This window comes from Solanum verrucosum, unplaced genomic scaffold (genome assembly GCF_900185275.1).
Source record: "Solanum verrucosum unplaced genomic scaffold, falcon-dt-bn FXZP01000252.1, whole genome shotgun sequence".
NCBI classification, from domain to species: Eukaryota; Viridiplantae; Streptophyta; class Magnoliopsida; order Solanales; family Solanaceae; genus Solanum; species Solanum verrucosum.
Genome location: NW_026019988.1, coordinates 7431627 through 7459510, shown reverse-complemented (window position 1 = coordinate 7459510; position 27884 = coordinate 7431627). Strand labels below are relative to the sequence as shown.

The 27884-nt window shown below is 34.1% G+C and overlaps 3 protein-coding genes across 4 annotated transcripts in view; 1 reads left to right on the top strand and 2 right to left on the bottom strand.

Moving 5' to 3' along the window:
- Nucleotides 1-390: 390 nt before the first annotated feature.
- LOC125818572 (tricalbin-3) lies at nucleotides 391-10132 on the bottom strand. The gene is made up of 9 exons (XM_049498066.1): nucleotides 8979-10132; nucleotides 7594-7835; nucleotides 6308-6326; nucleotides 5375-5604; nucleotides 4082-4191; nucleotides 3866-3964; nucleotides 2152-2599; nucleotides 1790-2038; nucleotides 391-777 (listed from the first exon to the last, which is right to left on the bottom strand). The coding sequence occupies exons 1-8, from the start codon at nucleotides 9797-9799 to the stop codon at nucleotides 1950-1952; spliced, it is 2058 nt and encodes a 685-aa protein (XP_049354023.1). The 5' UTR covers nucleotides 9800-10132; the 3' UTR covers nucleotides 391-777; nucleotides 1790-1949.
- Nucleotides 10133-13497: 3365 nt separating this feature from the next.
- On the bottom strand, nucleotides 13498-22322 carry LOC125818569 (autophagy-related protein 9). 2 transcript variants are annotated; one of them, XM_049498063.1, is made up of 10 exons: nucleotides 21665-22322; nucleotides 18639-19285; nucleotides 18114-18434; nucleotides 17755-17977; nucleotides 17042-17221; nucleotides 16725-16931; nucleotides 15072-15149; nucleotides 14906-14973; nucleotides 14688-14798; nucleotides 13498-14602 (listed from the first exon to the last, which is right to left on the bottom strand). In XM_049498063.1, the coding sequence occupies exons 2-10, from the start codon at nucleotides 19214-19216 to the stop codon at nucleotides 13765-13767; spliced, it is 2604 nt and encodes an 867-aa protein (XP_049354020.1). In that variant the 5' UTR covers nucleotides 19217-19285; nucleotides 21665-22322; the 3' UTR covers nucleotides 13498-13764. The 2 variants fall into 2 exon arrangements, with proteins under 2 accessions (XP_049354020.1, XP_049354019.1); XM_049498062.1 differs by having other exon boundaries at nucleotides 14906-14976; nucleotides 21665-22321.
- Nucleotides 22323-27093: 4771 nt separating this feature from the next.
- The window catches only part of LOC125818591 (conserved oligomeric Golgi complex subunit 3-like), a 31752-nt gene continuing 30961 nt past the window's right edge, over nucleotides 27094-27884 (top strand). Inside the window, exon 1 of the mRNA XM_049498088.1 lies at nucleotides 27094-27259. Coding sequence (XP_049354045.1) covers nucleotides 27149-27259 — 111 coding nt within the window. The 5' untranslated portion in view covers nucleotides 27094-27148. The remainder of the gene's footprint in view (nucleotides 27260-27884) is intronic.

Sequence of the window (27884 nt, the reverse complement as noted above, 5' to 3'; positions counted from 1 at the left end):
CTAATTTCAGTCAAGCATAAGTTTAGAGAATTGTTGCCTTTATACAGCGTAAGTATCATGAAAATTAAGTTATCAGGTATAAGTTATGCAGTGTTTTATTCACTCGACATAAATTTTATAGGAATAACTAGTGTCTCGTATGACATTACTTGTGGTTCTCAACTGAACTTTAACCATGATCCAGCATAAATTCTATAGGAATTATGCAGCATAACTTGTAGTATTATATTATGATACGAAAATATGAACTTAGGTTCAAGTACTTTCACAAGTATAGAAAGTAACAAGCAATAATGGGATGTTGAAATAATCTACAGCTACGTAAATACGCGACACTGACAGTATCGTCTTTTAGTAATGCCAGCGCCCTTTCACTTACCACTTCAACAATGAAGAAAAAGAAAGGTCTATTTCACTAGTTTCAACGGCTTAGTACACCCTCGCGATTGAATGTCAAAAACCTCATTGTGCTGCTATAGCTACGACAGCTGGCATACACGCGCACACACATACACACACGGAGAGAGAGACTTAGAATTCACGGGATGTAACAAATACCAAGAGAACAAGGATGGCCAAAATCTGCCGCCAATATATACATACCTCATTGTAACATTTTTTTTGTTGTTCTCTTCTCTTTTTTGTGTCTGGGGATTCCTATCATTTGCTATTGGCGTTGTGGGGTAGGGGAGGGGGGAGGGTTTGAGTTGTTGATCTGGTTAAAATGTTAAAGAGTGTACAATAGTTTACAGATAATGGAGGAAGCAGTTGCCCAGCCTGCCAACAAACAAGAGAAAAGCAAATTTTAGTTCAGTGCTCAAGGAATTACAGAATCACAACTTTAAGATGACAAATGTGAAGTGTGCGATGCTAAAATGAAATAAACACTGATTCCCTTATGTTAGAATCCTTATTTTCCTAGAGAAAAAACCTCCGCGGATCTGATATGTGGAGATCATCATTCAGACCAGACTTTGTGTTATCCACCAATTGTCAAGTCATATCATATTCTTCAAGGAGTTGGTAATTGAAACATTAAAACAAAACAATGGACATCTGCTAATTTATACAAGGAAACTGGAAATATGTTGCTAGCTTTCACTCTGAAAGTAGATCAAATAGTTGGCTCATAATTGCCATTAAATACTACTGTTGTTTTCTGCTATCACCATTACCGATAGAATATGGAACGTACTCAAAAGATAATACAACAGGAAACCCTCAAAAAAGAAACAAAAGGGTTCTGTTTTACTTTGTTTTTGTGTTTCAAGATGAAATTGGCATTTGATTCGTTGGTTTCTTTACTCGGTATATAGAGGCTAATTTTTCCAGACTGGGTAGAGTTGATCATAATATAATGTGGACGAGCTCCCTTCTCCCTCATATCTAATTTGGGAATAGAGGGTCACTCATGTGTTAATGTTTCCTTTCTTAAGTTTAAACATTTATTTCTCTTCTCCTTGATATTGATAACACAATTGTTTTATCAGACTGTAGGTAAAAATAAGCATTGCAGAAGACTATTGAATCAGCAAAACAATGCTTATGATGAGAGGAAAATCCAAAAAAGAACAAAGAATGTCTGCATATTTGAAGAATGTACAGCCATGCACTTAAGGAATGAAAAGCAAATTCAGCAAGAAGCAGAAGAACTGATAAGAACAGATACCATAGTTGATCTTAGCTAAAAGGCTGACAAAGGTAGACAGCAAGAAGTAGAAAAATGAGTTTCGATGACAAATGCATGTGGAAAAGTGAGCTAAGGTATAGAACCAGAGGAACAACGCACCTCGAATGGAAGACCGGCAGAAGGTAAGTACTTTGATAAGGTTTCCGTTCGGGCAATCTCAGAGTGGTGACAACTATGTGTGGTTTGACAGAATAATTCCAGCAGGAACTCTATATTGTGTTCTTTACCAGGAGCTATCAATCTTATTTTGTTTCATTATTCATGGATTGAAAATGCTAGAACCACTGACGTTGAGAGCAATTAGAACTGAGATACTTGTAATAATAGCTAGCCAAAACAGGGGTGATTCTGCAAATAAGAGATGTTAATTAGACATGCAAGAAATGGGAAGAACTCTATGCATTTCCTGGGAAAAACAAACTGGGATTTGAATTATTATAGATCAATTCAATGTACTTTACCTCCAAAGTTTTCAGGAACAGTATCAGAAGTTTGCTGTACAGACCTAGAAGGAGTACGTTGTCTTGATGTTGACACTCTAGTTTTAAAATCATCTACATATTTAGTATTGCCTGTTTCAGATGCCACAATCCCTTGGAATTCCTCGCTGACAATTAATGCTGCTAATAAATCCATAAATGATTCTTTATCTGTTCCACTTGACACACTCTTTCCACGCTGCTCATACACAGCAGTATCTCGTTCATCCAAGTCAGATGATTCATCATCTGAAGCATCCAAATACTTGGATCTTGCTTCAATCCTTTCGTCCTCCTCATCTTCGACGTAAGCTTTATATGTCAGTCGCAGTAAAATTTCTCCTACAGGCCTTGGTCCCAGTAGTCCCCAACCTCGGAGGATCACAATTTTGTCTGTCGGTACAGTATCTTCGAGAGATACCAGATCAACCTAGAAGTAGTAGTCATTAGCAGGATACCTTTTTATACAAATCCTATCCAACAAGCTATGCAAATATCACCTTGATGATCATTAATAAATAATGTCCCATAGAAAAAAATAAAACGACTTAACCCTCAGGGGTTGGCCTGCTGGCAATTGACTTGAGCCTTGGGGTTTGCTCCCTTTCAAGGTCTCAAGTTCGAAACCCACTAGGTGCAAACAATTTCTGAGGGCCATCGGACTGGGTAAAACCTGAATTAACCGTGGTGCACTTGCGGGAAACTCCTTGCCGAGGGCCTGTGCACCCCCGGGATTAGTCGGGGCTCAAAGAGACTCGGACACCCGGTGCAAAATCAAAAAAAAAAAAAAAAAAAAACGACAAAAGCATCTTTTTTCATGTTTGCAAAATACAATACTAAATTCATTTGCATCATTAGAGGCTGAGCCTTGCATCGACGGTAGAGTTGCTCTCTGTGACCTGTAGGTCACTGGTTCGAGGCATGGAAACAGCCTCTTTGCAGAAATGCATGTGATGGGATACCGTATAGTTACAGTCGGGGGAAGATTTAGGAAGGCTCAAGATGTGTCACGTGACACTGCTTTGTCGGAAAAAAATAAAAAATATAGTGAAAAGGGAAAAGCAGATAGAATGGATATATAATTAAGGTGACACTTCTTAAACAAAAGCTGAGCGTAGTTCAATTGGTTTAGTGCTGGAATTCCACAGCTTAGGTTGTGTGTTCAAACCTACTTACATAGCCTCATTTTTTCTGTTTTTATTTCATTGATTTATGAAATCAATGAATAAAATTGTTTAGTGATCATTTGGTGCTTTAGATAGAAACATATTTAATACTATTATTTTTAATGAGGTTTTTTCTTAATACATTTTTAAAAAAAAGAAAACTCATTGAGAAAAAGTAATAATATTTATTTTATTTTATTCTTAAAAAAAGGTATAGTACTATACGTGAATTGGGTTTTATTTATATTTTGTTCCTTTTTTTTAATATGGTGTTATAATGTTTATTTATTGTTTCTAATTTTAAAAGGTGACATCGCTGACGAAAAATGGTACTTACACCACTGGCTACAGTATACCAGTCTCTCCCACCTTTGCACTAGTTGGGAGTATTTCGTGCACTGAATATGGACTTTATTCATTTGCATTTCCCATTTTGTGTAAAGACACATATTATAAAACCAACAAATAAGATGGATCGCCTCTAAGAAACAAAGACAATAGATAATATTTGCATGTACAGGAGGATTTACCTCCCCTGAGCCAATAGTCAAATCTGTAAAACCAAAGGAATCCTTTACTTCTATATATAGCTTTTGTCCCCTGGGGTTTGTGACAAACATGTGAAAATCCTGCCAAAGGGCAAAGAAACATTGCAAACGATGTATAAGTTACAGTAAAAGATATAGCAAGCCGCCACAAATAAATCATACCGGCATATCAGGCCAACAGATTTATATTTAAATCACCTGATTCCATATAGGCTCTCCAGGAGGTCCAATTACAGTAGTTTGACTGTTTCTTTTGCTGCGTATTACTTGATCTCCAAGTCTTAGATTAACATATGGATCAGTTTTTCCTAGACAATAGAGGCCAGGGAAATTTAACAAAGACAGACATGGGCAAACAAAAGAGGAAATTACATGTACAGAAAAGCAGTAGTATCTATCATTCATAAAACTGAGCAATGAGGGCGAAAAACTTCCATCTAAAAATTGAACTTGCAGCTTAACTGGAGAATCATGCCACCTAAACATACTGTATCATGTATACATGAACTGGAGGCGTAGCAGCAGAAATTTTTGGGACCCGTCCTCATTTTTGCTTTACATTTTTTTTCATAGGTTACTTTTTCCTTCCCTTTTTTTTTAAAACTTTTATTAACTATGACATTTACGACACACACAAACTAAAAAGAAAAAACAAGATCCTTGTACCATGAAGTTTTCTTTTCCCAATTCCTGTTTGATGTGATAACCTGATCTAAACATCTTTAATGTGTATTTAGTAATTGTGTAATCTCTTATTCTTCAATGTGTTTTCTTTATTCTGTTGCTTCATTTTACTTTGTATCTTGATATTTTGCTGTCATTTTCTTCTGGCACCCCTTCTCCGAATAACTTCTCTTTTGAGCCGAGGGTCTATCTGAAACAACCTCTCTACCCCACAAACGTAGGGGGAAGGTGTGTGTACATCTTACTCTCCCCAGACCCCACTTCTGGTTTTACACTGAGTATGTTGTTGTATTCGTTAGTAAGCATAGTCGAAAGTCTTTGCATTTCCTCCTTTATAATGTGATTTCGTTTGGTACTGTTTTCCTATATCTGTGATTTGATTCGGTAATCTTAGGGTGCGTCCCTTCCCTGAACCCTATTAATGCAGAACGCTTTGTGCACCGGGCTGACCCAGTGATTTCATCAAGTAATTATTCTATTTCACATAAGGATGATAGATTATATTTAAACTGGTTCACAGTGATTACTGGACCAATATATATGGATTTTATATTCGCTTATAGTTGCTCATGCAATGGAAAGCACATTCTTTTGGAGCTTCAACTGATTTTCAAGTAAATACCTCCGACCTTTTTCTTTCACAAACTAGAATATGCTACAGAATAGTTTTAACTTTTAAATAATATGAAGAGACGAACTCATTTAATAGTTCATAGTGCATGACAAGTTTCTAGTGTTACTAAAAAGCAAAATATCAAACCTAAGAAAAAGATTGATGCCACTGATGAAAGATGAACAAATTCATACCATAGATGATATAAGAGAGTTTCCTTGCATCAACAAGAGTCACTGATAGTTCTCCAGCAAAGTCCTTATTTCCTTCTTGCATTTCCCCAGCCTTAGGTTGTTCACTTTGACCAGACTTAGGATCACTTGGAATAGGACCGACTGTTTTCCCTTTCTGAAAATCCAACACAATTTTTTTCGGACGGACAAAGAGACGAGGTAAATCCTCAGTAAGAAGTTTCTTCAAAAACCTGAAACATCCGTAGAGGACATTAAAACTCAAACCCACCACTGCAGTGGAAAAATGAGATAGTTCCATAGAGTACTGCAAATTGAAAACGCGTCAGGGAAGAAATTCAGAATTAATATGATGCTAGAAAGATCTAGGCCTATAATTAACTTTAAAGATGATACGTGCTAAAACACCAAATGCAGCCATTATTGTAGAGCATTTAAATGACACTAACTTGAGCTGAAAATAAAAGACTTGACACAAGACAAGAGATTTCCAAAATTAGGGAAGAAAATGGGCAGAGAGAGAGAGAGAGTGAACATCCTCGGAATACATAACAAGAGTTGCCTAACTAGAAGCAACTTCAGAAATCCAGAATAAGGTGAATAAGGAAGATTCTCAAGAAAAATCATACATGATTGATGACAATTGAGCATGACCATATCTATCGAAAAGCAAAAGGGGCTTTAAAAATTATCAAACTGAAAAAAGCAAATTTGACTGCATAAGCTAGGAGTGAAAGTGGCCTGGTGAAAGCATTACTCAGTGATCAGTTACACTTCACCCCGCAACCCACCCATAGGAAAAAACAAGAAAAAGGACTCTTCAATGAGATGCTAATTAAATAGCAAAAAGAAATTGGATATACCAATAATGGGGGATAACAAACAGAAGCAGAAAGCACATAGGTATTAAGAACAGCAGATAAAAATAGTACTTACATTGATAGAACAGGAATTGCTAGTGTTTCCCAAATACATGCAAGAAAAAGAAAAGAACATGTCAAGATCCTCATATTGGGCACATCAATAATATCACTCATTAGTTTATTCGTTAAACTTTAGGTATCACTATCCCATTTTAGAAAGTGTAAATAGAAAACAAACAGCAGTCATTCAAATGATGACAACTCAGCATCAGTACGTAATCAACAATTGGTAACTATGCACTGGAAAGATCTCACTTCACAGCAACTCAACTAGAACAGAAGAATGCTAGTCTTGGAAGCTGATTCCACGGAGAAGATTGCTCAGAGCAACAAAGAAAACAAGATAAAGAAGAAAGCAAATATGTTTCATAGTCTTCACAGTACACCAAGTAGTTGCTAACGACTTGAATTAGGTTCCTAAAATTACATTTAAGTACCCGATAAGAATAAACTCCATGAAGTTCATTCTCGAAAAGAATAAACTCTATGGAGTCATTCCACTGTCTTACAGAATATGTTCCAATGATCAGAATTTGACGACCCATATTTAACAGGGTGTTTGGATTGGTTTAAAAGTTGGTCAAACCTACTTTTAAATCTTTGACAAATATAAAATAACTTAAAATAAGTTAGGAAGTGTTTGGCAAGGTTAAAAATAACTTAAAATAAGTTAGAAATGACATAAAATAAGTTAAAAACCAAAGTAGGTCTCCCCCTACTTTTTTTTCGAGTAAAATTTAATAAGTTTGACTTTTTATTTTTGACTTGAAAGCTACTTTTTTTAAGCCAATCCAAATGGGCTCTTACTCTTTTCTAAGAATTGAGCACTCAACAGAATCAAAAGCTATTTTGTTCCAGAAGAAACAAATTAAACACAAAAGTTGGGTGTGAACAGATATATAATCTTGAATAAATCAGCTTTGAAACAGTCTCTTATCAAAAGAAAACAGCTTTAAAACAGTGTTTAGTATCTGAATCAGCTGGGCACTCAACAACTAATCTGACTCAATCCCAAGCAAGTTATATGCATTCACACTATCCATATTGTTCTTTTAAGCTCATCTTAGTCCAATATCTTTAAAAAAAAAATCACAAGAAGTTCTCTAAATTTTCTACTAGCATATGAATATTTGAGGGGACTAAGAGACTCATAAAAAAATATTGGGCTTCAAGTAACATACTAATATGACTATAATTTACTTCTCATGTATTTGGTATTGCCTATATAAAACTTAAAGCATGCAAGATTCTGACACGATTCATCTCATAGATAAAAGTCCTAAGTCGAAATTCACATACCCATTAGGTTGAACAAACGGAATGGTGACAAGTCAAGCTTTATCTTGGGAAGGGAAACAAAAGCCCAAGAAACAGCTCCAATCCAAGGCTCTGTTTGTATTAATCGTAACTTGACCCAGAGTTCACCATCAATGTCAAAGTTCCGAACACCGACTGGCACAGAAATGGGGATGACTCCAAATTTTAGTGACAGCATTAACAGCATGCGAGCACCACCAGTGTATCGGAGACCTATCTGATACCTAGATAGAATTAAAGAATGCACAAATCAGTTGATACATTCCATGAAACAATGAACTTTCACATAACAACAACAACATGCCCAGTGAAATCTCACGAGTGAGGTCCAGGGAGGATAGAGTGTACGGAGACCATACCACTACCTCTGGATGTAGTGAGGTTATTTTCAAAAGACTCTCAGCTTTAAGTGCCGCAAATCCAAGTACACAGAAAAAGAAAACAATGGTGAAAACTGAAAACTTAGCAACTAACAAGGGAAGCAGTGCAAAGCCTGAACTTTCACATAACAAGAAAAGATAAGGAGTTGTGCTTTTATCATGTCAATTTGATCGGAACTAGAGAACTTTGTAGCATAGGATATAGTAGATGTAGAAATAATCGTAGCAGTATATACACGTTACAATTTCAAATAATGAACCGAAGTTGAATAATAATAAGTAAAATGAGGAAGAGATAGAGCCTCTGTAGAAAGCTAAAATTTGGTTCAAAATGTCCCAAAAATGTACTTTCCTGGTCCAGAAAGAAGATTTTCTGGGTAACGAGGGTGTTGAAGCATATTGATAAGCAAACAATTTTCTATGAAATTTCAGAACACTATCCTTCAAATTGTAAATCCATCTAAAACTACCTTGGCACAAAGGTGTAACGGATGTGTATCTCCACATCAAACTTCATCAAGGAAAAGATTGGCTGTAATTATCTGGTTCAAGTTTATCAAGGAGCTAGCTTAATCTGTTTTACTGTCTTGATCAGTCTCAAGGAACTAGTTTAATTGTTTCCCACAAGGCAAAAACACCATATCTCTATATCGAGAGAAAATACTTTCCTCCTAATCAAATGTTGTATGTGTATTTTCCTTCTATTCTAGACGACAACTGAAATAATGAGCCAAGGAGAAAATATCAGCTCGACTGCTTTACCAAGAAATTTGCACAAAGAGTATTTCTCTAAAATGTGTATGTATATTTCCCTTTTGATTCTGGACCTCAGTTCAACTAAGAAGTATAGGTTAAGGAGAATATACCAACTCAAAGACTTTCAACCAAGAAAATAAAACAAGAGCTTTTCTATTTTTAACTTCAAAAAATTTCTTTTTTCACTTAGAAAAGGGGTAATGTGGGATAATTGTAAGAAGTGTTACTCACTGCAAATCATTGACTCGACGAGAAGTTTTCCGCTCCACACTCCTGACAGAGAGAGGCTCATCCCCCAGTGAGAATTGCTTTATCTCAACTCTCTGCACATAATCAGGCTTTTTGAGATTATCAATGACAGGCTGAAGCAAACCAATGATCCAATTCTCAATCCTAGGTTTATAGACCTTCCACAACTTCCCTAACACCATGTTTACCCACTCCACTGACTCTTTCCTTTGCAAATCCTTCTCCAACAATGAAGAAAGGTTTGCTGGGACCTGTGACCATATCCCGGAGTTTCCTCCATTGTTTGACTTAGCATTACTCTTTCTAGATGTCCAAACCTTATCAAAAACAATACCAACAAAGAAAAACAATGCAAAAAGACCGAAAATATTTCGATTTATTGGAGGTGAAGGTAATGGATGCATCACCCCCAATTGAGTCCTTAGCTTATCTACAAAAGGGTCTTCTTGAAAACTAGCAAAATTGTTACTGGAACGACTAGAAGCTTCTAATTCCTCAGAGACTCTTCCATAAGCATCCAATTCATCAGCAAATCTCTTAATTACAATATCTCTAGCTCCTCTTCTAGCACTATTCGTAATCTGCATGTCAAAATTATGGTGGTCTCCACCATTCACACAAGCTCGAATTGCCCATTTCGCACGAATCCTATACCTCCAACTCGAATCCAAACCCAATTTCCCCCTACTACTCCTCCTCGTCACCAACGAATTGCCATTAGTTTTACATGGACAAGGAGATGGGTTTACCCAAAATACGTTAGGGAAATCAGGGGTAATAGCAGAAACTGAATCAAAAACCATTAATATCAAAAACCCAGATGCCTTTTAAGCTATAACTAACAGTTCTTGAACTTGAAGTATACAATGAAGTACCAATAAACATGAATCCAAACCCAAAACCCAAATTGCTCAAAGCTTTATCTTTTTCAAAGAGAACTGAAAACAACATTACAAGCTATGAAATTCCCAGTTTTTTCAGCACACATGGATGCATGTACAAAAGACTCTGTGTGTGTTAGAGAGAGAAACAAAGATAGAGAGAGAAAGTGAAAAGGCTAAAAGGAAAGTACAAATATGGAATCAGGAATTTGATCCTTATATGATTACAGGGAATCACAGAGGAAGTTTAAAGGCCGCAAAAATTTGCAGCAATTTTGGCAAAGGGAAAACACACCACCTCTATGTGTGAAAGCACCACCCACCCCGCCTCACTAACTTATTCTGGTTCGATATTTTATATTAAAGTCTGATTAATCAAAATAGACGTCATTTGAAAGAAACGCTTCCTATTAAAAAATCATATCTAAAGGTCGAAATTGTAAGTCTCATCCGTTGCACTACATCTTTGGTGGTACTTCACTAGATTCTTTTTGTTTTTTTGATTTCTCATTTAGTGTTCGATATTATATTGAAGTTTGACTAATTGAGATGATCGTCGTTTACAAGTTATTTCGAAGAAATGCTCCTTATTTTAAAAAAATCATATCCAAAATTCGTAATTGAAGTCTCATCGATTGCACATCTTTGGTGGTACCTCACTAGCTTCTTCTTGTTTTTTTAATTTCTCATTTAGTGTTCGATATTATATTGGAGTTTGACTAATTGAAATGAACGTTATTTGAAAGTCATTCTGGAGAAATGTTCCCTATTTAAAAAATCATATCCAAAGTTCGAAATCGAAAGTCTCATATGTATGACCACTTTTTTGGTGGTACTTCACTGTCTTCTTCTTGTTTTTTTAAATTTCTCGTTTAATGTTCGATATTTATATTAGAGTTTGACTAATTGAAATAAACGTCATTTGAGAGAAACACTCTATTAAAAAAAATCATATGTAAAGCTCGATATTGAAAGTCATATATATTGCTCGACATCTTTAATGGTACCTCACTAATTTCTTGTTTTTTTTTTTTCAATTTCTCATTAGTGTTCAATACCTATATTATAATCTTATTAATTTGAATTTGCAGGTGTTTCATGTTATTTGGGAAAAACACTCCCTTTTTAAAAAAAAATCTTATCTAAAATTTAAAATTAAAACATCTTATTAAGAAAATAACATCATCTATTATATATATTTTGACCGTCTATTAGATCCGCCCTAATATATTCATTTCGTTTTAAAATGTTTGACTTGAAATGTTTTTTAGGAAAAAAAAAAACATGAAAGAAAGTGATGACACCAACATGGGTTATGGTGTATTGGTGAGAGTGTTTTACCCTTAATCAGAGGTCTCGAATTCAAGCCCTGAGTATGGAGAAAATCATGTTGGGAACGCCACCCCCGAATATGCCTTGCAATGCGCGATCCAAATTTAGTCGGAGCTCCAATGTGAGCTACGGACACCCAATGAGAAAAAAAAATATGCATTAAGTAGTAGTAGTCACAAGTTGTTCAAGTACCAAACTATTTGTGTGCCTATGGTCAACATACCAATTTCCAAGCAAATAAAACGACAAACACGTTAGTAAAAAGGGATCTTTATATCGGCGAATTTAAGATTTTAAGTTCGTGATTATTAAATATATAATAATAATTTAAAGTTATTATAAAATATTTATAAAGTTTTAAATATAAGTTAAATTACTATTAATAAGAATTATGATGAGTTTTAAATTGGATATGCAATTGTCGATGTTATAAAAAGCTTTATTTTGAATGTGAAATTTTTTGACGCAAATTCTTTAATTAAGACGGTTGGAAAATTAAAAAATTAAAGTAAAACTAATATTCTCTTAAACTTTATACTCCCTCTGTCCACTTTTATTTGTCATGTTGCGCTTTTCGAAAGTCAACTTGACTAATTTTTAAAGTTAAATTAGATTACGTTAATTCGATATTTTAAAAAAAAAATTAGATATTCAAAAACTATACGAAAAGTACTATAAGTTGCAATTTTTTGCATATCAATATGATGAAAATATACATCATAAAATGTTGGTCAAAGTTCCTATTGTTTGACTCTAAAAAAGGAAACCATGTCAATTAATTGTGGACAGAGGGAGTATGAAATAAAATGTCACAAGTGCATGTCATCACTTTCAATCAAAATATTTGGGGATTTTGAGTCATCATGACAATTCACTATTGATTACTACAACTATTATTCCTTTACCAGCTAGTGAGGTGAGGATCATATACCGATTCACTCGAACTCCTTTAATGAAATTTTAAAATACGGGAGTTCAAAATTCACATTATGATTCCAAATTTAGAAGTACATAAATTACTTTTTATTTTTCAAAATTCTCTTAATAACCAGAGCAAGATGACGATGCTCGAATAGTAAACACTCTTCTGCACTTTTAATTATAAAATTGTTGAATTGAGTTATCGAATTGAGAAAATTGAATAGAGAAAATTATTTAACTATTCCCTTTATATAACTTTATGTGGAATAGTCAAAATTAAAATAAAAAGATAATGACATTATTATATTTAAAAGAATCTTTAAGAAATGATTTCTTTTAGCATAAAAATAAAATAATTTTTCCAATTTCTTTTTTTCTAATTCATCAAATAAAATAAAAATGCAAATAAGTTACACATGGGTCGGAGCCGACGCAGTATTTAGACTTTTTGACTTGACTTTCTTACACGGCTTGTTAGGTGGCTGACCAGTCATTTTTAAGTTTGGGCCATGTTTGTGTCAAAAGGCCCATTTGAAAATTGAAAGAAATAAAAAAATATCTTTTTGACATTTAAAAAGTTATATTATTTGGAGTCCGATTACATCCGCAAAGACGATTGAGTTGGTATAACAAGGTTATTTCATAAAGGGGATAAGAGATCGGATATCATCAGATTCTTTCTCAGTCAACTCAGTTGGTATAGCGAACATGATATTTTTAAAGGATGTCAGGGATCTTTCATAGCTGGTCTAAAGTGACTGCTTAATGTGATTTATATCTCTTGTTTGATTTGCAAGAAATTGCACATGAGCAAGTTTATCCAGTGTGTACTTGAAGGATAGTGGATATATATTGCAAATATATTTTTATTGTAATTTTTTTTTATCATGGTATATCAATATATGATTTTTTGTTAGTAATAAATTTTTGACATTAAAAAGGAAGTTTTGTTATGAATATATATCAATTTATGTGAATGTCTACTGCAAAAATGTAATTCTCCACTACTCTTTATCATTTATGTTGTACTTCCTTCATTATCTCAAATACTTAGTGTCATGTCTTGCGGCTCTACCTTTTGTACGTCTATATATAACACTATAAATGCAAACATAAAAATTCATATTATATACACTTGATTACATCGGAAGAAAAAAGAATAACTCTCCTCTCTTGCTTTTTGCATTTTCCATGTTTGTTACTTTTAGATTCATTTTACAACAAAGTTATATTATTTGGTGTCCTAACATATATACATTTCTCTTTTAAAGCAAAATATTCATACATTTATATTATTTCTCGCGATATACACGTGTAACACACGTATCCAAAGCTAGTAGTAATAACCAAATGTCAAAGGATCAAGTAAGGAAACACTAGCTAAATTGCATTATGTACAGAGAATGTCTTCCATTGTTAGCAGCAGCTCTAGTGGTGCTTACATTTTTAAAAGGATCAATGATGACATTCAAATCCAATCAATTTCTAGAAAAAAACTGACCTTTTTTCCAGAATTCTAACCTCACAATCAACTATGCACAATAAAGAATGTAAAATATGAACAATTTTCTTGAAGGAAAACAACTTGAGACCCAGAAATTCACAACATTTCCTAGTGTAGTTAGAGATTGAAATCAAACAAGATCTGAAGGATCTAATTTTCTTGTGGGGTTTCCTGAGGGCAATCTGTAAATATCATCAAAAGGAAGGTTGAAGTCTCCAACCGAATCGTCCATGAAGAAGGTATTGGCCAACCTATTAGAATTCCTCAAGTCAACGTGTGTGTGCTCGTGCTCTTGCTCTTGCTCATCTAGACTTCTATCAGAGAAATTATCATAATAATCATGAAGGTTGCTGTTGAAATTCGGAGGTTCAAGGAAGCTTGTCTGAGGATTTGTGACTTGTGGTCGACTTCTAGTCCACCACTGGCTCCTCATAGATTGTGCAATCCTACTTGAATCATCCTGATGTAGGATGCTCTCCCTCAAAACAGGAGCTGATGTGGTGGCTCCAAGATGACTTTGTGCTCGGTCCTCAAATAAGTGACCCCAGTTGTCGTCAACTGTATCCTTGCTTTGCACAAAATGAGGTGGCATCCAAGGATCTTTAAGGTGTTCGCTGTTATCAGTATGAAGAGGCCTGGATTCAATGCCTCTTGAATCACTACTCGTATTGTGAGGATGCGAGGTATAATACCAATCAAGAATGTAAGGATAATTCCTCTGTCCACCATCTATTAACCACATTGAGCCAAATCCAGCTCCCAAGTTGTTGAGAGGCATTTCCCTGGAGAACAAATTGTTTCGATTGCTTAAGACTCTAAAGTCGGGATTCCAGTGCTGTAGCTCTGAAGGTCGATATGCAGGTCCTATTTCATGCAACTGCAGCTTTTGCTCTCTAAACGTTTTAAGTGTTGATATGAACTGTTTTCCATGATCATCAGGTTGCCAGGAAGGATAGCTAGTTTGAAAGCTGAAACCATTTGACATGTACTGTTATTCGAAAGCTCATAATCCAACAATAATTCAAAACAGGCTCAAGTAGTTATAAGACCAACCTCAGGAATGATTTCTCCATTTTCCCTTGAGAACTTCTTTGCAAGCGGGGAGAACTAAATGGCGATCCATATTTGCTATTGCCATGATTCTGAAAATCAAACACGCTCAAGCTGCCCAGAGAAACATTGTATCAGTGATTGAAGATTGAAATGTGTGAGCTCCGTCAATGGGAGCCACCAACATGTGAAGATATAAGCAAGCTGATATAATTACTAACCTGCACACATGACCAACACCCTCAACGTGAACAGTGAAGTCCGCAATGAAGCGCAAAATATCATCTACCTTCTGTTACAAAAAAAATCCAAATGTCAGCGACCATCGTCTCAAGAATTCTCAAGCTAGGTAAGATGAGGAAATTAGCCTGAAAAAATGAAGATCACCTTTGGGACAACAAATAGCAGTAGATATGGTGTAAGAAAAATTGAGGTCATCTCCTCAAGTAACATCATTCCAGTATACTGCACGATGAGTTAATAAGAAGTCAATAACAATCTCACAGTAAAATGAAGTACTACACAATTTAGACATTGACAGTGAGACACTTTCATAAAACAACAGCAACAACAATTGGGGGTCTAGGGAGAGTCAGATGTGCGGCAGACCTTACCTCAACCTCTGTGGGGTAGAGAGGTTGTTTCCAACAAATCCTCAGCTCAAAAGAAATGTAACCAACGCAGGAAAGTAAGAAAGAAAAGGAGACAACAAAATAGCAATGTGAAAAACAAGTGTAGCAATGCCTTTGGAGAAAAAAGAAACTATGTGATACCTAAAACATACTACTAGAAGTACAACAAAATTCAACTACCTAATAACCTTCTACCTTAATCCTTGACCTCCATACTTTCCTATCTAAGGTCAAGTCCTCAGTCAGTTGAAATTGTGTCATGTCCAGTCTAATCAACTCCCCCAATTCATTTGGCCTACCTCTACCTATCCTAACTCATGCTACAAGCCTTCAACCAACCTCACACACCTCCTCACTGACGCATCCTCAGTCTTCCTCTTCACATGTATGAACAATCTCAGCCTCACTTTCCTCATCTAGTCCACCATGGAGGTCACTCCCACCTTGTCCCGTATAACTTTGTTCTTAAGCATATCTCTCCTAGTATACCCACACATCCAAGTGAGCGTCCTCATCTCCGCTACCTTCATCTTCTGACCATGGGCATTCTTGACTAGTCGGCACTCTACCTTATACAATTAGTGTTGGTCTAATAACCACTATGTAGAACTTACCTTTAAGCCTTGATGACACATTTTTATCACACAGTACCCAGAGGCAAGTCTCCATTCCACCCACCCCACTCCAATACGATGTGTGACATCATCGTCAATCGACCTGTCTCCTTGAATTATGGACCCAAGATACTTGAACCTCTCTCTCTTGCATAAGAAGAAGTCCATAACAATCTCACAGGTAAAATGAAGTACTACACAATCTATCCATCGACAGTAAAACTCTTGCATAACCTGGCTATATACCAAGGAAATTCTTCTCTAAAAAATAAAAAAATTAAATTCCAGAGAAGAATACAGTAAATGTATTGAAAAAGCCTACAGCTGGAGCTACTTCATGAAAAAAACTTGTGATAAATTACAAAAAATTTAAAAAGGAAATTAAAATATGGAAGGCTATGCAGCAGAGTCAAACCTCGAATCTAATAAATAAAAGGCAACCCACCCTCAATCGAAGAAACATAAAAAGAACTAAGAAGGATAAACTGCCAAAAAAACGGAATGAAGGAAAAATCATGACAATGGTCTGCCTTGTCTGGATTCACTCTGTATGATTACACTCTATTGAAGCAAAATATTACATTAGCTCTACAATTAATTGTTTAACAAATCAACTACTTACTGTGGTATTTGATTAGTTTAATTTTATATAAATTATAAATGACTTTCCTGGAAAAACTAATAATATGCTCTAAATGAAAATATGAAATCCTTAAACCAAGACATCAGTTACTTCAATAAAGTGTTTGTTTTCACATTTATCTGCTTATAGGAAACCATAAGGCAAAAAGCACCTGGAATAAAGTTTCAAATTCTGTCCGTACGGCCTCAGTATTTTCTTTCCCTCGCCATCTCTTTGGCATAAAGTGTGTATGTTGGACAACAAGTGACATTGCTCCCTGTGGGTCAAGGACAAGAAGCTCATCTGTTATTGCAGCCCGGCTTATAGCTGTTATAGTTCCAAATACAGCAGCATACCAGAATAAGTTGCGACCAAATATCTGCAAGATTTGAAGCAAAATATAAGATGCAGTACCAGATTGCTATAAAAGCAAAAAAGAGCAGCTTTGCAAATAAGCATTTGCTGGTTGTGGAAGTTTAAGTATTTTACATGGCCTTCCAGCAGAGATTCTTCTAGAAATGCAATGATAATAAGAACAGCAGCAAATCCACCGGAAACAAAAGAAATGAACTTTGCGACGATAGATAAAATAGGCGATGGAAATTGCTTTAGATAATCAGAAGCATGTATGGCACTGCTGTTGATGCGATGCTTAAACAAATGGTCAACCTGAAGACATAGAAGATGCACATAAGTATAAATGCAAAAACCGTTACACTTAAAAATGAAGATAGGAAGTACCTACCAAATTGTGGAGAAAAAAGAGATTAAAAAAACCATAATCTCACATTCTCACTAGAATGTTAGCTCACGATATATACACACAAAACCAGTCAAAATTACGCCTCAAACCCAAACTAGTAGGGTTGGCTGTATGAATCTGTCGGAGTCATTCAGCTCAACCCATTTCATTTAGCTGAAAAATATCTGTTACATAAATATGTTATAAAATGTGTATCATGCAACAGAGCGACTATGGAAAATATAGAGGCAAAGTACGGCTGAAAGGCTACAAGCTTGATGAGTTATAGTGACATTACCATTTTGTACCCACACAAGTAACCTGAAAGCAGGAGAGAAAAACACAGTACACTAAACACCTTTGCCCTCCCCATTCCCAAAACAATTAGGGACCAAAGAGATCCATAAACAACAACTTCCATGTTTTTCAACCTATCAAGTTCATACCAGAGAAATGATACCTCGTTGAATTCCCTAAACATCCACTTGGAAAGATTTGACCATCTTCGAGACGATGCCGTACTTGGATGGTTGTAGAACTGTTCAGCATGCCTCAAGAAGAGATACACCAGCATGAATATAACAAGAAATGGAGATAAGAGAAGCATTAAAACTCCAACAATCATAAGCCTTTTCTTTAATGTTTTAGGATCAGAAATGAAGTCCCTGCGTATACAAAAATTTCTGCAGAAACAAAACACCAGATCAAATAGTAAAGTGGAGAACAAATTAGCAAAGATATATAGGAATAAAAACTTCAATTACTTAAATTACTAAGCACCGCATGGACATTTGACTTCAACATAGGGTATTCATTTACCTGTCAAACATGCTCTGCAGTATGCACCAATTTAAGGTCCATTCAAGGGTTTTTGGCAGTATAAGACGACTGCGCACATCATTGGGGCCACAACTGATAGTTGGACCAGCGCCAGGTACCCAGTGAGAAATAGGAAAAGAAAGGAGCCCTTTGTTAAGCATTCCTATCAAATAATTTTCCTTCCGCATTAATCGCATAACCACATCATGAATGGAAAGATTCTTGACTACACAAAGTTGTTGCAATTCTTGTAACTGAACAATCCTTTCAAGAATGGATGCCCATGGAATGGTTTGTATCTCCTTGTCTGTCACATGAAGACTGCACAGAAATGTGACACCATTGTGATTAGGTAGAGGAATGACAAAAGAAGTATTGGCGATGAGCTAATAACAAGCAACACAGAAAAGACAACACTCAGTCAACATCTTGAGTTTCCAGTAATCATAACTAAGCAAGAAAAAGAAATGAACGATATTCCAGAAAAGTTGACTTTCAGAAAATATTTAAAGATATTCAGCGCACCTTCTGTAGTAGAACTGACGGACTGCCAGGGTTTCTCTTAGCTGTGCGAAAAACCTTAAGAAGCAAAATATCCAGTAGACAGAAAATATCCCCAGGTAACCCAACACAGTGCCTTTAAAGAGCGTAAGAGGTTTCAATGGGTGCAGATGAAGAGCTTCATTGGCCAGATCACAAGGCTTAATTCCAGATTCCACAGCATCCATTCCACATTTGGCATTGCGGAGCCCATTCCAATCAACGTACAACAAAAAAAATCCAGAAAAGAATATGGTGAAAGCTAGGCTCAGAAGCTCAAATATCCACTTTATAATAATGCACCATAATCCTTTCTCGCAATAATAGTTGTAGAGCCTCTCAAAGAACAAGTCCAGATCAGAAATTGGTTCAACACTAACGCTCTCACCATTAAGAAGCCCAGATGGGCTTTCACTACCTGGACTTGGTGCTCTGCGATAGTCTGACAGTTCGATTTCAGGATGCACATCATCAAGCAATCCTGTTCTCAATGATGATTCGCCATGCCTTCTCCATTTGAATATGTTAAGGCCATTAGCGCCTTTTTGTCCACTGAACATCATTCATGTACGCTGACGATATGCAAACACACCCTGACAATTCCCCATGGACCAAGCAATTAAAATATAGCACTGAAAAGAAAAAAGAGAAAACACCAAGTCATTCTTCAGGTTGTCTTCAAAGTATAAATAAGTATACCCCTACCCCCACCTTGTGGGATTATACTAAGTGTCTGGGTATGTTGTTGTTGTTGTTGTTGTTGTTGTTGTTGTTGTTTGTAAGTGGTAAAATCGATCTCGGATGCATAACAAACCATCAATAATTGTTTTATCTAAAGTTTTTCTTTTTTCTTCATATCACTTACCACCTCTTATTGGAAATACCAAGATTATAATATGTGAGAGTCCCACAGAGCTCCAGCCAAGTTCCAAATATTAAAAAACCAAAGGGGAGCAAAATTACTACTTAAGCCTTGAGCACTATGTCTATCCTAGTTCTGCAAGACTCAGTTACCAGAGAAACTCAAAGCATGAACCAAACAAGACATGAAAACAAAGGTCATAACTCATAAGAACGGCAGATTCAATATTTTGCAAGAACTTAGTTAAGGAAATACACTTGCAAGTCAAACTTCCAGTTCTAAGCTGATGGATCTTTTACATACACAAGTACCTAAGCACATTTTAGTAATTTTGACACGTTTTAAAAAGTTTTCAGCAGATTGGAGCTGGTTCATGGATCTCGGATTTTTACATATTGAGTTGCATGTCTCCTCTCAATCATAGCAGAGGAGTAAGTCTTAAAGGTTACTTTCCTCCTAGTACTTTCAAGGGAAAAAATCAATGGGGGTTGGCGTGTTAATTGGCATGTTTGGGGTTTGAGGAGGAGGCATTGAATCTTTAAAGGAGTGAATCAAGGAGAAAGAACTAAAACTGCAGACAGACCCAAATACTAGGAAGTAGGAACACAAGGAGGTGGGAGTAGAAGAAGCATGAATGCTTGCACAATCATTGCGAGAAGGGGGGGAGGGGAGGGAGTAATGCAAGGTAGGGGAACTAATCGAAGTATTTTGTCCATGAAACAGAAAAAATTCATGGAGGGTATGGAATCTAAATGACCTAAATAGATGGCAATAAAGGGGCCTCATCGAAAAAAAGGAGGAGGATGAAGAGTGCCATTAAGAGTTGGCTTTTTTGCAAAAGATGTACGCTATTACTTCAAGAGTTCCATTTCAGAAGTACATAGAACGTAGATCCAACAACGAATTATTACAGGAGTCACTGGAAGTAAGGAGGACAAGAATTTTCAAATTTCATTAACTAAATCGGCAAATTAACTAACTAGTATCAGGAGCATAGTGTATAAGAACCAATGAAATATGTGCTTCAACATTCACAAAATTGTGCATATATGCTGAATTGGAAGTGAGCTAATGTATTACCCAAAACCATGGGGAGGCAGGTATCTGATCTTGAACTGATAATGCTCGATTGCAGACAAATATGATAGCGGTCCAACACGTTTTATATTTGAGTAAATAACCACAACATGAGGACCTTAAGGACGAAGAAAGCATATTGGGACAATTATCCACTTATAAAAGACCAATAAAAAAAGGCCAAACAAATTGAAGACACTAAAGGAGGAGTTGAGGAGTTGAGCCAGGAAGTATCAAAAGAGTAGAAACAATTATCACAAATTGGAGTCATCTATCAGAAAAATAAGCTTATCTAATTCAAGTGAAAAACGAGCTAGCAGGGACATTGTTGGAGGAGGAGAAGCTACAAGGGGAGTAGTTAAAAGGGTAAGTTGGAAGATCATAGTAGCACGGAAGGTGAGCTGTAGAAAAAACGAGGATGATGAGGTTAAGGAAGAAGAAGCAATACTAAAAGTTCTCTCTTAAATGCACATGGAAATAAAACTCTACCAGGAAAGATTGATCATCGCAAACTTTAGGGGAAAAAGAAATCTGTGAGGGGGGAGTACAAATTTATCAACATTTATACAAAGCACGGGTAGATGCCGGTTTTAAATGGAGTGTGACATGGAGCATCAATTGTCCTGCTTTCTCTTTGGTTATTTCTATTGTGTAATTAACATGATCATCTACACACATAGTAGAGAAAGGTTCCCCAAAAAAAGATAATGCAGCTAATTGTTACAGTAGTCAATGTAGCAGTCAATTGGTTTCTAAAGAAAATTGATGATTCATACAACCAATTCCACCTAAATTGGAATGAAGATGGCCGTTGATTGATATCTTACTGGTTAACAAAATATTCCAAAAGCTATAACTTTCTAATTACCAGTCCGGATTATCTTTGTATCCATCATGACACTCTACAAAATACCCCTGACCCAATATTAAGAGGTCACATATACATATTCACATTAAGACAATTTACCCTAGAATTGAAAACTATATCCACACTAAGCATGCATTGTCCTGAATCCTAACCGAAACAATTCACAATACAAGATACATATTACAAGAGAACAATACAATTTACCTGAACTTAGATTCACTGTTCCCACCAATACCCAGCTGATATTCTCAATATACCAATAAAATAAACAATTTGTTGAAACGATTCTAAGCAATTCCAAGAAAACCCAGTTGAGGAAACTGAATTTTCTTTCCTTTGATGATGGTGATGCTCCGACCAGCTTGCTCAGATTCTCAACAATTCAAAAAACCCAGTTGGAAAAAAGTGATCTTTTTGTGTTCCCTTTGATGATCTTAGTGTCCGGACCACCTTTCCCTACCTCCTCCAATGTCCAAAAACGCACAATAGCCACATAAACCTCCCCACCAAAGCTAAATAATATATGGGCTTACACTAAAAACCTCAATTTTTTCTAGGTTTTTCTCCTTACAATTAAATTGAATATATAAACTATAACTTTCCGTCAGCCCCACATAGACGATGAAATCTACCCCAAAAAGGGTGAGGCAAAAACGACGAGATACTTCTGATGAAGGACTGCCGCCGGTCACCGGTCACCGCCGTGCTAGGGTGGAAGAATTGGGGTTGCGTGGAGAATGAAAGGGGGAATTACGGTTAAGTTTCGTGTGCAATTGTAGATTGTTTTCTTCTTCTTTCTTCTTCTGTAAGTCCAAAGGTTTTTGTTAAATTAATTAAGGAGACGTGAAGATGGCTACTTTTGCCTTCTTCTATTTTACTTAGGTAATAACTCCATTAGTGCAATGGGCTTTTTTTCTTCTTAATTAATGATACTAGATAGCTAACATTAGGGTTTAATTTAATAATATAGGGTTTGCAAAATAGTTGAAATATTTTTATTTTATTTTTTATGACCGTGATGTCTATTTTCGCACACTTTGATTAATTTTACAAGATAACCTCTCAATTCACATCACAGAGGCCAAATACCTTGATTAATTTTACGAGATATATGTTATCTCTCAATTCCCATTACAACAACCAAATATCTCGAACTCGACTAATTTCACGGGATATATGTCATCTTCCAATTTCCATCATAATAGCCAACAGATATCAAGTAATTCTGTCCACCAAGACTAAGACATGAAAGAATCACCGAGTTTTTTTGTATTGAACTTGAGACCTTTATTGACTACTAGGTCACACCTTCGAATTGAATACAAAATATAATTGAAATAAGAATTATAGTAAATAAAGAATTAAAATTTAAAGAAACAAATTTATAAGTTTTTATTAATTGTATTTACGATTATAATTTTAAAATGCTTAAATAGATCAAGTATATATTCGGCTCCATTGTTGTTAATACATCTCTGAAATATGAAACATAATTTGAAATAGCAACTTCTTGTTTTTTAATGTCTAGAAAATTTAAGACTTTAACACTCTTCACTAGGAATAATGTCCAATTGAAATTATTTTTTGGTTCGTCTTTAAGTTGTACATATTCAAAGTTAGTATATAATATAATATTATTTATCAAAAAAAATGAAAAAGAACATTTGATTTTGCATTTATTCTTTCATTGCAATCAATAAAGGTTTTGAATTTGAATTATATTGGAGTCATCAAATTCATATTGTATCATACTAACAAATATGTTTTTTTTATCATTGTAAATCTTTAGTACTTACATTCAAATAAATTATTTGTTTCAAATAATATATTTTGAATAATGAATTATTATGACTAAAATTTAATTGAGATAGATAGACTTAGCACATTATCTAAAACTTTGAATTGAGAAGTTTCTTCAATGTATTGAACTAAAGCCTCAATCACCAAGACAACAAGCTGCTCTATACATACATAAGAAGATAAAATTAAAATCATGGTTTAAGTCATCGATCGCCCCTTAAAGTTGTCCGCATAATTCACTTAGACACCTCAATTAACACTTGTACCTATTGAACACCTAAATTGTTCAAAACATGTACCTATTAAACACAAAACGCTGATATGGCAAAAAATGTGTTTTGCACTTTCCTGAAGCGCGTGAAAAGATTCAAAATAGTGTTTTTTTTTTTTTTTTACTTTTTTTCTTCTTTTATTGACACTTGACATTATAATTAACTTAAAAACATTTTTCTTCTTTCATTTACACTTTTTTCAAAAAAGAAAATGACCCCACTCCCTACCTATCATTTTCTTCATACTTCAGTTTGCAAAACTTTCTTCATTTTAACTCCAGCATTGTTTTTCTTTATTTTTTATTAAAAAAAAAGAATATTATTTCTTCCAAATATGAAGACAAATGAAAATCAACTATGAAAATTCAGATTTGAAAGTTCGTATGATTTATTTCAAATCTCATAAAAATAAGGAACAAATATGAAGAAGAAGAAAGAAGATAAATGATTTTTCCGTATAAAAAAAGTTAGCCGATATTTGTTTATTACAATTTTCGAACAAAGATTTTTACTGAAATTCATATATACACATTAAATTTATCAAAAATGATATTCAAAAATTTGAAAGAATTAATTTTTGAGCAATCAATTTCATTTTGTCATCGATGTAGAAATGAATAACCGCCAGCAAAATTTTCTTTCTTCTTCACTCTTAGTATGAAAATGTATATATGTTTTTTTTTAAGTTAATCTTCAAGTTATTTGAAAAGAATTAGGTTTTGTGATTTGAGAAAGAATGTGTTTTGGGAAGAAGATGAGGATGAAAAGGGGTTGGGTAGGGGTGGGGTTGGGTAGAATAGGTTGACATTTTCATTTTTTTCTTTTTCTTTTTAAAAAATTAGATATAAAAAGTGTTTGAAATAATTTTAAACAAAATTATTTTTTTTTATAATTTTCAGAGCCCAGTGCCACATGTTATTTTTTAATTAGTTGTTTTGTCATGTCACTGCAAGTGTATCACACACTCTTCATATATTTTGCTGATTATCAAAAAATGCCTAATAGGAACAATTTTTGAATTGGTAAAAGTGTTCAATAGGTATTAGTCTTAGTTGAGGTAACTAAGTGAATTATGCGGACAATTTTAAGGGACAACTGATGACTTAAGCCTAAAATCATTAAACATGTAAGTGAAACAGTTAAACTGTTGTTTCTTATAAAAGACTAGATACAAAAACCTGCGTTAACATTGGTCTAATATATGTTATTTTTGTAACTTAATTTATACGACATAGATAAAAAGACAATCAAATTTTTATGAGTTATATATATTTCAAGTTATTAATTATTGTAATTGATACTATTCGTTATAATTTATGTAGCACTAATAAAAATTTAATAGTCAATAATAATATTTTATATGTTTTAAATTTTAATTTACTTCATATGCATATAAATTAAATATTTCATGTTACATGACCTCCGACACATAAGGTGCTTTCACCACCAAGCCACCCATATAGCTATCCAAATAAGATGACAGAATTGGAATCATGGGTGTGCCTTTTTATATAAGAGAACATAGATATACTCTCTCTTTTCTATTTATATATCATTATTTTTATTTTATGTGTATTAAAGAATTAAGTAAGTTTATTATTTTATTTTTATTTAAATTTTTTTGAAGTCAATTTTTCAATCAATGTATATGAATTAATTTCTTTGATTAATTGATTTGACCAATAAACATGAATTTTTCACTTAGTTTTTATGTGTTAGTCACATGTATATTTTCAAGAATAATTCACAAGGGTAAAATAGGAAGAATATTATAATTTATGCATTGATTTTAGAGAAGTATTGAAAACATCATTAAACTATGTGTAAGTTATTATTTTCATCCACAAACTATTGACAGCTTTAAAAACGTCCCGCTACTTGACTAACTAAACTTAAATACACCACTATCTTATAACATGAGTGAAATATGCCCCTAAATTTTCACCAAGTTTAGAAGTGTTTTCTTTTGGTTTTTATTAAGAGTTACATGTCATACAAGTGAGACCACTTGTTATGTCTTGTGGCAAATCGGGGGTGTATTTAAGTTTAGTTAGTCAAGTAGAGGGGTGTTTTTAATGTTATCAATAGTTCGGGGATGAAATTAATATTTTGCGTCAAGTTTAGAGGTATTTTCAACATTTTTCTCTTGATTTTATGAAATGACAAGTATTATGACCCAACTATTTATGATAATAATGACATATAAAAAGGAACAGATGGAGTAATATATAATTTCTCTCTCAATTAATGTGATATGAATAGAATTTAAAGAGTCAACTAATTCTTTTAATAAGATTTTGTGGTGGTTTATTATTGTGATTTGTATTTTTTAACATAATTTCAAATAATATAGATTACTTTCTCTATTTCAATTTATGCGGCATCGATGAAATTTGAAAGTCAATCAATTTTTTTTATTATACATGATTGTTGTTATGATTTATTACGTTACTTGCTCGGTTCATTTCATATTACACTTACAAAATTTTGAGAGCTAAATCATTTTTTTTTTATATTTTATATATGTAACAGAAGTTATTAAAAAAAATAATTAAAATATTACATGTCATTATTTTCCTTTTTATATTTTATATTTTCTTTTCAATTTGGTTGTCTTTCCTTTAATGAAGAGTTGCGATTTTAATGAAGAGTTGCGACTTTTATGAAAAATTGTGACATTTATGAAAGGTTGTGACATTTTCGAAGGGTTGCAACTTTTCCAAATAGTTGTAATATTTCTAATAAGCCACAATAAACAATTGTTCACACTACCCTTTGTTGTCTATAAATAGAGGGATTTCCTCTTTTTTTAACACAACGAAAATTCAAAACCTCCTCCTCCTCTTCTTTTTCTTCTTCTTCACAATTAAATATTTGCAAACTTTGCTCATGTTGAGTGGTTCACTGAAACTATTTCTTATGTTACAAATCTGGTATGTATTTTTACAATTATTAATTTATAATTTATGCTTATGTTATTAAGGCTAAATGATAAGATATAATAATTTTCATTTTTCTTTACATTATTAATAGTTGTTACTACGTAATATTGTATGTAAGATAATATAATGTTTTAGTTTTAATGTCAGATAGATTTTAAGTATTATTTTATAATTTCGTGATATTAAATTTCCACGCGAAGTAATTTTACTAGTGACGTAAAAAAGGAACTGATGGAGTAATATATAATTTCTCTCTCAATTAATGTGATAAGAATAGAATTTAAAGATTCAACTAATTCTTTTAATAAGATTTTGTAGTTGTTTATTATTGTGATTTGTATTTTTTAACATAATTTTCAAATAATATAGATTACTTTCTCTATTTCAATTTATGCGACATCGATAAAAATTCGAAAGTCAATCAATTTTTTTTATTATATATGATTGTTGTTATGATTTATTACGTTACTTGCTCGGTTCATTTTATATTACACTTACAAAATTTTGAGAGCTAAATCATTTTTTTTAAATATTTTATATAAGTAACAGAAGTTATTAATTAAAATATTACATGCCATTATTTTCCTTTTTATATTTTTTTATTTTCTTTTCATTTTGATTTTCCAAAACCAGAAACAGTTGTGGAAGTCGAAGAAGACAGTATTGATAAACCCATGGCGACGGCGACGGCGAAGGCGACAGCGACGGCGACGGCGACAAGGCCTGGTGTTCCAAAGTCGGCAGCTATTTCCAAAGGCTATAATTTCGCTTCTACTTGGGAACAGGTTCATTCTCTATTTTCCTTTTTCCCATTTTCTACAGTGATCACATTTTCTCCAGATTTACTAGATTTTTGTGAATGCATAACCAAAATTATGTACATAACAAATTTGATGACTGCAATGCACTGATCGCTGCGGAAATTAATGAATACAGTGAAGTGCTGTTTGGAGAAGGGGATCAAAATATTTGCTTCTGACATTGATGTATTGCTGGAGTTGTTGGATTCCTTGCAGATTAAGGAAATACTTTCCAGTAAATATATTGGTACTGAGTTTCATAAATAAAATTTATCAACTTTTGACTGACAAAAAAAAAAAAAGAGAAAGAAAAGGGTATCAAAATTGTTTCTTTGTGTGATGTGATGAAGTTCTCTCATTTAATTTCAAACCTGTGTTTGTTTGTTGCCTCTTTACAATGACAAGATTTAGCAGCTGGTAATTGTGTAGCATATTCTCAATTAAACTATCTTTTCATGTTTTATTCTCATTGTAATGTGACATTGCTTCTCTTTTTCCTCGTTGGCTAACTAGCTGTTTTCTTATCTACTGACACTAATAGTTTTAGATCATTCTTGCAATTGCTACTGGAAAATCACCATATCAGTAATCACCTCCATCATGGATTTGA